The 12,297-nt window shown below is 38.7% G+C and overlaps 1 protein-coding gene across 4 annotated transcripts in view; it reads right to left on the bottom strand.

The window, feature by feature from the left end:
* Positions 1-11,869, bottom strand: part of CFTR (cystic fibrosis transmembrane conductance regulator) — a 190,493-nt gene extending 178,624 nt beyond the window's left edge. The window contains exon 1 of one of the 4 annotated variants that reach the window (XM_021078522.1): positions 11,630-11,869. Coding sequence is in view for 1 of the 4 variants with exons in the window: in NM_001104950.1 (NP_001098420.1) it covers positions 10,579-10,631 (53 nt within the window). In the remaining 3 variants the exon portion in view is untranslated. 4 annotated transcript variants of the gene reach the window in all.

Here is a 12,297-nt window from a genome sequence, read left to right on the forward strand (position 1 = left end):
TTAAACTACTACATCCTGGAATATATTAGAGACTCAATATTTGTATTGAATAAATGCATACATCAATGAGTAAATGAATGAATGAATAAAAAATCATATTTGTATTTCAAAAGTTACCTTTACAGTAATGAGTTTATTTTATAGTGGTTGTCTTTTGAGCTAATAAAATTGTATTGCATAAAAACTTAGCTCTGATGCTATTAGGATGGCTACCTCTGAGCTTTAATTTCATCAGTCTTATCAACTCCTAATACAATGAATAAAATTTTGGATCTCATTGTAGTTATTTATATGTATGTATATATATATATTTATATGTATATATATATATATACACACTCTGGTTTATTAAACTGATTTATGAAAATACCTATTGCCTGACTGTGAGCCAAGTTTGCCCCATAGTCAAATTAATCCATGGGGAGTTAATTTGCTTTGTATAATTTTGTTTACAGCACATATATACAAGACATATTCACTTTTATGGATAGAAGAGGGTAGCTCTAACAGATCTCAAATGGAAAACCATTAGAAAAGAGGCTAAAGTGAATTTTCAGAAGCCAATCCTTTCTTTGAGTTGTTAAAGAGATATTCTTTTGGTAATAAGTATTTCATCAGCCTACTTATTTGCTGAAAAAAATGTATTCAGAAGTCCAAGACAAAAATGAGTTAAAGGTCTTTTTTTAAAAGACTAAATTGTGGTGCATACATTTGGAAAGAAATTTTGGAAATAATCATTTTAATAATATGTTTTTAAATTGTCAGGCACCCTGAATACTTACACAAGATTTCAAAAGGAAAAATATTTCAGGAAGACAAGTTCATCTATAGCAAAGCTAGCTATCAGTGGTCTTAAATAATAGTGTACTAACTTAAGCCGAAATTTTCCCAGGAAGTCCCATGAACGGCACAAGAAAGCAAAAGAAATAGATTTTCTTACGTTACACTTCAGAATTCATGGATTTTGTACAAATTTTTTATTCAAATGAGACATTTTATCTTCAGAAAATTAAATGGAAAGTTTTACTTAATTTCATATTTATAAGAAATGGATTTGATGGATATAAATTTGTATATATCCATCAAAAATTAAATTTTAGAAGTATAACCATAACTGAATTAATCAAGTTTTGTTCATTCAAAAATTACAGTTTAAGGGCCTACTATTCACTAGGGAGTCAGACAGGTGCTGGGTACCAAAAGATGGATAAGACAATACCTCTACCTTGAAGGACACATCCAAAAATGTATATGCAAAAAAAAAAAAAAAAAAAAAAGGAGTTCCCTTCGTGTCTCAGCAGTTAACGAATCCGACTAGGAACCATAAGGTTGTGGTTTCGATCCCTGGCTTTGCTCAGTGTAAGGATCCAGCATTGTCATGAGCTGTGGTGTAGGTTGCAGATGTGGCTCGGATCTGGCGTTGCTGTAGCTGTGGTGTAGGCTGGTGGCTACAGCTCCAATTAGACCCCCAGCCTGGGAACCTCCATGTGCCGCGGGTGCAGCCCTAAAAAGACCCCCCCCAAAAAAAAGTAGAGAAGAAATGGTCAGTAGGTTCCTGTCAGAAAAAACTATTCCTGAGAAATTATCTAATAATATCTAGTTTAATGTTAAGCTACTATTTCACTCTTCTGAAGTCTACTTTGCATGTCTTAGTATCTCACTCACTTTTAAAATTATTTCATTATTGAATACAATGACATTAATTACAAATGAGCCTTGAAATTTTTTTCCAGATCCTTAAACTAAATAATTTTATAGCTGTAAATTTTGAAGCTTATTGCAACAGAATTTCTTGAAAGAATATTTTGTGACATGAAAATTACATGAAATTCAAATTTCAGTGTCCATAAATGAAGTTTAATTGGAACACAGCCACGTCCATTTGTTTACAACCTATCTCTGACTGTTTTTGCACAATGGCAGGGACCACGTGGCTCACGACGTTGAAAATATTTACTATCTGGCCCTTTAGAGAAAAAGTTTGCTGACCCCCGATTGAAAGTATAGCAGTGGATTTTGGCTGAAAAAAGTACAGCTTTGTTGTTGCTGCTCTATTTTCCATCATTCACAGAGATGTTTAAGATAAATAAAATGTTCAAAGAGAGCTTCTTATAAAGTTTCTCCAGTATTCTGCCTCTAGAACCAGGACTGTCAATGCTGGCCAGCAGGCACTTCATTTTCTTGTTGCTCCTATAAGCAATTTGGGGCTCCAAGGGCTGGCCCTGGAATCTTCTCTAAGCACAGCTGTCAGCACCTCTTAGGATTCTGCCTATTTAGCTTAATTTTCACATAATGGTCTGACTGAAACCAGATGAAACTCTTGGGTCCCTTTCTGAAGAACTTCAGTTAAGAGTTTCACCAGGAGTTCCCATTCTAGTGGTTCAGCAGTAACGAACCCGGCTAGTATCCATGAGGACATGGATTCGATCCTGCTCGGTGGGTTAAGGATCTGGTGTTGCCATGAGCTGTAGTGTAGGCTGTCGATGTGGCTTGGATCTGGCATTGCTGTGGTTGTGGCTGTGGCGTGGGTCGGCAGCTGCAGCTCCAATTCGACTCCTAGGCCTGGAACTTCCATGTGCTGCACCTGTGGCCCTAGGCACTGGGGGCAGGTTTGAATTTGGGTAGAAGGCTGCACCTACAGAGGCATTGCTAAGAAAGAAAGTTCTGTGTGTTTTTACAGGCTCAAAGTTTGATAAAACAATGATATATGATCTTTTCAAGAGAATGAGATTTTTTTTTTCAGGTCAACTAAATTTAGCAGTGGCATTATGGATCAATTTGAAGTTTAAAATACACGTATTGGAACCACAGTGCTGTCCATGGGCTTTTACATTCTGCACTATAAATTTCTATAACATTGGAATACTGTTTTGGTAATGGTCATCATTACCTTTTTAAGATTATAGTCCAGAGACTCTTTAAAAAAAAAAAAAAAAAAAAAAAACACATATAACAGTTCGTGGTAATAGGTGTGCTCTTAATTACTCAACCACCACAGACAATACCTGAAGCCCCAGCAGATTTTCATACCTTCTTCTTCAATGACTGTGATCATAGAAACCAGATGTGAAAAAACCTCTGTTAAGGGTGGGAAGTTATGGAGGGGTGGGGGCACTTCGTCTCTCAGTGGGTGGGTTTGCGGAGGAGGGTAGTGAGAGGGTTCTAAGTAGAATTTCTAAGCAGAATTTAACCGGTGCAGTCCCTAGGATGCTACTGCCTTTGGACACACTCTCAGGTGACTCTATATCACAATAAAGCCCCCCAAAACGGGCACCTTAAATTCTTCCCTAGACACCACCCTGGACCACACTGAACAGTATGAGGGAAGTATTTATAATTCTTTCGCCTCAGACATCTTAATACCTCTTTCCTAAAGCTCTAAATCACTTCAGTATATTTTCAAAATAATCATATCACCCGGCCTTGAGCCGTATGCATCATTTCCTTTTTTTGTTTTAAAGGGAAGCTGAGAGTCTGCACAGGCCTCTACCTCCACTCCAAATCCCCTTCTCCAATGGAATCTCTTCAGTTAGCAGGTGTCACCATCACTGTTGTTACCCATGTCAGCAAATCTAGACAGCATCCTTGATTCTTCTCTCTTCCTTCACTTTCCACATCTGATCAATTACCAAACCTGTTGATCTTACCTCTTAATGACTTTGAAATCCACCTCTCTATCCCTACTGCTACTCTTTCACGCCATCGTTTCTTTTGCAAAAGAGCCTCTATGCAATGGCTCTGAACTGGTCATATTGCTCCCCTGCTTGAAATCCATGAGTTTTCACTTCCAATCCGAGAAGGCTCAGACAGAGCTTACCAGGACCCTAATGATCTAGCCCTTGCTAGAGTTTCATACCCTCTCCCACAGATCTGTCACACATCTGTCACATCCCTGTCTAGTTACAGGGAACTTCTCTGGCTCCCTTGAAGGTGCCATGCTCACTTTTGCTGCCAGTCCTACACAAGGTCTGCTGCTTCTGCATTATATTTTCCCTTACTTACCCCCACCCTTTTACTCCAGGTAATATCCTTTAGATGTCAACTCAGGGGTCACTCCTGCAGCAAGTTTTCCCTAACCAATTCAACGCCCAGGGGAGAATTTCTATAAGCCCTTGAAAATCCAGGTATCAGAGAACTCATTCCATGAAGGCGGGAACAATTTCCCTCTTGTCCACCTCGACCTTCATAATGCCTGGTGTAGAATACAGAAAGTGGTGAATTAATGAATTAAAGCCCCCTCCAAGCTGCCCTGAACCATAACCTACAAAGAAAGTATTGTTCTAACTCAGCTCCTTTAGGCAACCTATGGCAGAATTCTCCACAGATTATATCAGAGTAAAGCCCAGTTGCCCAGTTTCTGAGCTAAGAATCCCAACCACAAAGACTTCGCAGAAATCTTCAAATCATTTCCTGACCTCATGAGCAAGGAATGAGCAAGTCCTAAAGGTCTTCCTGGGCTATAAAGGGAGATAAAAAATATTTGATGGAATAATTACTCTAAATATCAAAAATCTGTCTAGGGTCCTGCTTGCTTTGACCTCATTTCATCAGAATGATGCTGCATTAGAGCACTGTTGAATGTTAGCAATCTACAATATCCATAAATCTCCATGGATCACCATGGAATCATCACCATCGCACAGAAATATTTATTAAACCGTCACATGCAGGAGACTTGAAATGGTCTGAATGCTCTACTAAACAAGCCATAGAAGGCCTTGACATCTAGGGCTTTACAGCTTGAAACAGTTATTGATGTTAAAAGATAGTAATAGAAGTTCCATGGCGCAGTGGTTAACAAATCCAACTAGGAACCATGAGGTTATGGGTTCGGTCCCTGGCCTCACTCAGTGGGTTGGGGATCTGGCATTGCCGTGAGCTGTGATGTAGGTCGCAGACTCAGCTTGAATCCAGTGTTGCTGTGGCTCTGGCATAGGCAGGAGGCTACAACTCCAATTAGACCCCTTGCCTGGGACCCTCCATATGCCACAGGTGCGGCCCTAGAAAAGATTAAAAAAAAAATAAAAAAGATAGTAATAAGCTAAAAGAGCCATGCACAGAATAGCAAACTTGACAGGCTTAGTGATTTGAATACAGCTGTGAAAAGGGAATCATTCAGAGCTCTGTAAGAATATATTCATTCTCTACATCAAGCAATCTAATATGAATTTTTACATGTTTCTTGATAAAAGAAGCCTAAACTTGGCTGACACAAAGCTCAATGGCAAATCCACTTTGTAATAATAACTTTACTCTCAATGAACCACAAGGCAAATTCTTGGGAACAGAAGAGAAGCACCTGAAACAGTAATGTTTTCTCCTTGATAATGTACTTAACATATTTACAAAGTAAGCCTTCAGTCAGGGTCTCTAAACAACCAGATCTCTATCATAATCTGTTTTCCCCTTTTGACCTCATTGCATCGTAAGGATTTTGCTCCAGGGAAGTGCCTTACAGAGATACGTCAGGAATCAGTGGAATCAAAATTGCCAAAATTGCTGCTGAGTCAGAGGTGTTTTTAAAGTTTTGACAAATAACATATAGCTGCATGCTAAACAGTTAACACCCTTCTCTGATGGTTTTGCAATCCTATACTTACACTGTAGCTCTATCACTGAAATTACAGGTTCTTGTGAAGTGACACTGACAATAATAATACATTTTATAGTGGAGATCATTTAAGGACCTTTTAAACAAGTTTTAACATTTATGCATTGAACAGTATCAACTTTTTTCCATGAAACATAAATGTAAAGCTGGAAAACCATGATTTCCCTAGTGTATTAGTCAACTCTAGTGTGATTTTGACTGTCACATCAAACAAATGGATGAAGCATTTAAGAAAACTGATTTCACTTCTCTCCTTAGCAAGGACTGAAATCTTAAAGTATATTACTGTATATTATGTATTAAAAACATATAAGAATTCTCCCAGAGAGTCAAGTAATATTTTGAACTAGCATATAAAAGCTAGTGGAATACACTTCATAACCAAGGCAGAATCTTTGAAACTTGCAAAATGAACTAAAAGAAACTTAATCATACATATTTACAATTACATATACAATTATATATACAATTACAATTTTAATCATATCATGCAAAGGAGGTACTTTTAGAACTCTGAGAGTTAAATCAATCAAAACTGACACATATCCAAAGTCAAAAATCTGAACTGCATCATTAAAAAGCATGATTAGCAAAAGGCAGATGGATAGAATGGAATTTTAAGGGACTGGTATAGCGAGTCAATGTTACTCAGGGTTTAAGCCACACTGTTCAAGAGGGAGGGCTCCCTGTCCCAAAAGTGGTCTCCTCCAATTACTACAGGAGACAAAGCCAAGAGAGTTTATGAGAACCCCAGGCTGTCCTCACTGGATGGCACCTGCACACTGACTGCCTAAATGGACGCATCGTATCAAGGGACACTTGGCAGCTGTACATCTCAATATGGATGGATTGTGCATCTCGTGTTGGCCTTTTGTTTTCTGCATCTATTTCTTTTGACTTGGATAGTCTAAACCCTGTCTGAGAGACAAACCTGAGATACTGCCTGTGTATCAATCGGGACAGAATGAGACCCTTGTTTGAATGGCCAAATGGTCTCTCTTGGCAGCATTTCTTCGAATGCTCCAGACAAACTGCTCAAATATTTATGGCTCTGCCATAATTTTGGATTTCCTGATGCTCTGCAAGCATGTAAATAAAATATAAAGTCATTGTGATGGATGACTTTTACATATACAGCAATTTATATAATCAAGTAAGTGTGGTCCTCTTCAAAATCGTCATCTTTATGGGTCTTTAATACTTATTGCAATCATGCTTCTGCTGCTCAAAACATTTATATTTCTCTTCATTAAGAAATGTCTTTAAAGTTTGCAATATATATATATATATATATATATATATATATATTTTTTTTTTTTTTTGGTCTTTTTAGCTATTTCTTAGGCCACTCCCGCGGCATATGGAGGTTCCCAGGCTAGGGGTTGAATCGGAGCTGTAGCCACTGGCCTACGCCAGAGCCACAGCAACGCGGGATCCGAGCCGCGTCTGCAACCTACACCACAGCTCACGGCAACGCCGGATCTTTAACCCACTGAGCAAGGGCAGGGACCGAACCCGCAACCTCATGGTTCCTAGTCAGATTCGTTAACCACTGCGCCACGACGGGAACTCCAAGGTTTGCAATATATTTTTTGAATAATGCCTAAACTTCAGTATCACTTGGCTGCTAACAAAGCAAATTATGATGGAAAATCTTCATGCTTTTTGAGCTACAATCAAAAAAGCAAGTCCAAGTGATCAGTCCGATAGTCCTTTCATCTAAAGCAAGCCATGACTATAAAATACTGGCTAAAAAGTAAATGCAAATAAATGTACATTATTTTGAAAAGTAATTCCATTAAAGGAACCCAAAAATATTCTGATCAAAGGCAGAACATTTAGGGTGTGAATTTGGTTTTCATTGGTAGCTATTTTGATCCGTCACACCCATTCTGATGTAGAAATTTTAGTGTATTTCTTTAAAAATCTCTCATTACTTTTTGTTTAATAATTACAAAAGTACCTTAAATTATCTTATTATTAACCTGGGACTTGACTTACAATATGCAATTCTTTGCTGAATTTCTACCTTAGCTCCTAACATTATTTACTTTTTGGTCTTACTTGAGAGTTATCTGTGGAATTTATTGGGGACCCCTATATTTGGTCTTGTAAAAAATCTGTGGCACTGTACACATGGATTCTGTGGGGCTCTGACAATTCCTCAAGTACAGATCTAGAATTCTGGTATGGATCCCATGACCAAAATTCAAGCTGTGTCATCTGACACTTGGTTTGATACACAATCTAACACTAAAGTGAGCACAAGAAATTCTGGGCATGAGAGAAAAGACAGAGAATAAACTGAATAACCACTTAAAAGTTAGAAAATGTAAACTTGAAAAATTGCTCAAAAATTAAAACTATAATTTCTGTTGGCAAACATGTATAACTCAATTGCACTGGTATATGAATCATAAATTCTATGCAAATATATCACCTCTAGTTTAAAAACACCTTTGTATTTCATAAAAGCTTTAATATACCTGGTCTCCATGATACAAACTATTTGAATTTTTGTGGTGAAATTCTTTTAGATTACTTTTATAATATTGACTTTATAACATTTTTATTATGTTATGCATTATAACACTACAGATGTCTTTCAAATTTCATACTTGATAAGAAACTCACACAAAATTACTTAAAATTGTTATAACCTTTATTAGTTTTTCCAATAACAAAACCCAGACAATAAAAGATCTATTTAATAAATCTATAACACAGACCATAACAGCTTTACTCTTTTGTGCTCTGACACTGAATGGATTATACTCAGAAAGCTTAATTCTAAGGTATTTAGCAACATACAACACAAGCACATGACTTTTTTCCTGTATATCTGTTAAGGCCATGGTAGATGAGATTTTACCTAAATTAAATTCTCGTCTAGGCCCATTTATTGTAAATAGTCACAAAATTATATTTAACAAAGATGAACTGAATTATCTTATGTAAACAAGGTACAGGGAGTTGTAAAGACTGTAAAAATATGGTAATTAATCATAATAATAATAGCAGATAACATTTAGTATACTAACTACTTTACATGTATTTTCTCAACAGATTAACCCCTAAAACATTGGTCCTATTAGTCTCCAAGTTTTAAAGGTCAAATCATACAAACAGAGATGTTAAGGGACTTGCCTCAGGTCACCCAGTAACTACTAAGTAGCAGATCTGGGATTTGAATCAAAACACTCTGAATCCAAAACCTAACAAAACAACCCTGACCACTAAGCAGTACTGTCTAATCCAATGCAAAATATAAGGTTCTTACCCTTTCAGAATTACAACTCAGAAGGAAGTTTACAATCACTGGTACTTTAGGTGATCATGAGTTCCTATAAATAGGAGGAACTTATCTTTTCAAAATATATCTATTCTTAAAGCAACTTATTATGAAGTAGTTTGGAGAACAGGAATGAATACACTCTTAACACATTTAGTAGCCATTGCATATTTATTTTTTTCCAAATGAACCTGAGAGCATTTTTAAAACTATACTAAAATGTATAAGGTGATCTGTTTTGACAGACCAGAAATGATCTAACTTAAAACAACAATGAGCTAACTGAAAGGTCCTTAGTATTAGAAGCAGCCATGGAATAGGCATTCTTCTGAAAACTGCATTTTTAGATGGAATGGCATTTAGGTTCTTCCAAGTATTCTACTTAAAAGGCTACAGTTTATGTCAAGAAGCATTCTGATTTTATAAGTAGCAGGGAAACAGATCAACAGATAATCCTGTATGTATAGACGGAGTAGCAAAAGGTACTGAAAATACCAACCCAAATGGCAGTTCCGAAGAGTAAAGCCCTTCTCTCCCCTCCACAGGGAGGAGCTTCCTTCAGTAGCCAGTGCCCTCTCCTTAGCACCTGAGCTCTATCCAGGCTCGCTACACATTCAGAAAATAAAACAAAATGATCTGAAAGCCAAGTTCCTTCCCGCCATACACACATGAGTATATTTATAATACATTTGGCTTTTCTGATACCTAAGTATGCTGATTCAGTGGATAATTATGAATTAAGTGATATCCCATGAGACAACTGTACATATTCATTCATTCATTCATACAAGTAGAACAGAAATAAAGTACATACAATATCCAAAGAACACTTCAAATATGAAATGCTACATCTAATTACACTTTGCCTAAGACTCTGAACTTAGACTCTATTTTTAAAAATCTCATTAGATGAAGTTCACAAGTTTTATGGCTCATCACATGCAAAGCAGGATAAGAGTACAATTTATTAAATGTCAGTTGGTTTAACTTTAGTATCTATTCCCATGGCTTCACATTTTTTTACAATTCTGACTCCTCTTTTAAAATGTTTAGCTTGTAGAACTGGCTTTTTTTTTTAATTAGATATTTTAAAAGATTTGCTTTCATTCTTAAAATAATAATGGAATTGCAGCAACTACTTGTTAGGTATACTCAGTGTCATAACAATAAAAATTTTAAGTACATATTACCCACTTCACCCCCTCCCCTAAAAAACGTTCAAAATTCAGTCAACAAGTGTTTTCTGAGCATCTACTACATGCAGGGAAGGCGCCTCCAGTATGTGTGCCAAGAAGACATCTAAGTTTCCAACAAGGGGCCAAACTTAAGTGTTTATTATTAACAAGTTTATAATTCTAATTCCTTAGAAAAACCTAAGAAAACAATTACACAGTAGCACATGTGGGTCTTAGAGTACGATTTTCAGTTGCAAGTAGTTAAAAGTTCAGTGTTAAGCTAAGGCTCTATATTGAAACAGTCAGCTTCAATTTATTCTTTTTATCTCTTCCTAATGTTTCCTATTTTATTCCACAAAACCCTCATTCTCGTCCATAATAATGAATGACCATGCATTTAAGGAAAAAAAAACCCTTTCCACCCCAAACGCAGCCCACACACCAGTCCTCCTCTTTCCTGGGCACGTGTCCTTCCAAAGCTCAGCTAGACACCCTCTCACCTGAAAAAAAGTTTGGAGAAGATGCTGGCCTTTTCCAGAGGCGACCTCTGCATGGTCTCTGGGGGAACCGGGGTCCCTGGCGGGGCAGGCCGGGCTCGAGCTCCTAATGCCAAAGGCCCTACTCTTCTCGGCGCCTGCCTCTCGCCCCTTTTTCTCTGACCTGCGGTGATGTCATTTGCTTCCAGTTCCCCCCACCCACACTTACCCCACACACCTCCCCTTTCTTTTCGCTCCTTCCCCCGCCTCCACTGCCCAGGTTAAAAGCTGGACGCTGTCTGATCCAGCCCCAAATTTGCTCTAGCGGCTTTCTCCACCCCGCCCGCTCCCCGACCTCTCCTTCCTTCTCGCCTCCTTCCCTCCCTCGCAGTCCCGAGCCTCCCTTTCCCGATTCTGACTCCCAACCTTCCTCCCTCGCGCGCTCCTCTCAGATCCGCGTCCCCACGGTCCGGGTCCGACCCAGCGCGCAGGTGGGGAGACGGTCGCGGCCGCTCTCCGGGTCTCGTCTCGGACACTCGAGGACAGAAGGCGCCACCGGCAAGAGCGGAACCAGTCCGTCCCCAGGGAGCCTCCTGGAAACCCCTCGCACGCCAGGTTCAGCGGGACCCGAGGCCCGGCCGCGACCAACTTCCCCGAGACTTCTTCCTCCTCCCTTTTTCCGAGATCCTAGCTGGGTTCGCGTTAACGTTTGCAAGGTGCATTTTGAGAGGGGAACGAAAATTCGTCTCTTGTATCAAAATGCAACCACAGAGAGCCGGAAGGTCCCGCAGCAGCGTCTGATCTGGTTACCTTAGCGCTTCCTTTGAGTGCCAGAGAGAAGAACCAAGCTTGTTAGTCTCAGGCTTAGGTGAGCTCCAAGTCGGACCCCTTAGCAGAAATACTTATGGGGGGAAAAAAATCCTATAAGGAGGTAAGAGAAGTGACCGCTTTATATGAACCTCCCAGGATTTGCTCATTGTCTGTCCTAAGTTTTTCAGTTTGTCTTGCGTTATTCGAGAAGGCTTGTGTGTATTAGCGACTACGGTGATGATAAGCAGATAGTATGTAAACTCACCCGCCCTGCTATACATTTCCTAGTGTCGGTCAGCAAAACCTCTTGACTAATACGCTGAAAGGAATCCAAACAATCTTTGAAGCGAAGGTAGCCTGTTAACTCCACCTGACTCGAGAAACGCCATCATCAACTCTTGGAGGGCATCTAAGCTTTCCCAGGTGTGGGCGCCCTAGCTTCCCTGAGTTTTTGCTGTGTGGATTGTGTGCCTGTCTCATGGTTTTTAAAGAGCCAAACCTTTAATTCCTGAATCCTAGTGTGTAAAAGCAAGGGCATATTGAGTTTAAATTGAAAAATTCAAATGAAAGTAAAAACTTTGGTCTGATTAATGCCTCTACAACTAAGGCAAGGGTGTGTACTTGTGAATTACCGTATTGTTGACTTGTGGTCACCCAAACTGTGCTCTTCATAATAACAGGAAGACAGGAACACATATTTAAATTAATGAATGGGTTCAGCAGTTCTTTAGAGCTCCCCTTTGCATTTCAATGTCACCTTTTTTTTTTAATCTTGAAGTGAGTTTTATAAGCATTTAAATTATATTACCCTAAATTTTAAAGTAGGGAAAATAATACCAAAGAGATGATCAGATTGCAGAAAGTTAGATACCAGGGGAGAACTTAAAACATTTCTAACTCAACGATCCCTTGCTTCAAATCCTGTGCCTGTGT

The sequence above is a fragment of the Sus scrofa genome, chromosome 18 (assembly GCF_000003025.6).
Source record: "Sus scrofa isolate TJ Tabasco breed Duroc chromosome 18, Sscrofa11.1, whole genome shotgun sequence".
NCBI classification, from domain to species: Eukaryota; Metazoa; Chordata; class Mammalia; order Artiodactyla; family Suidae; genus Sus; species Sus scrofa.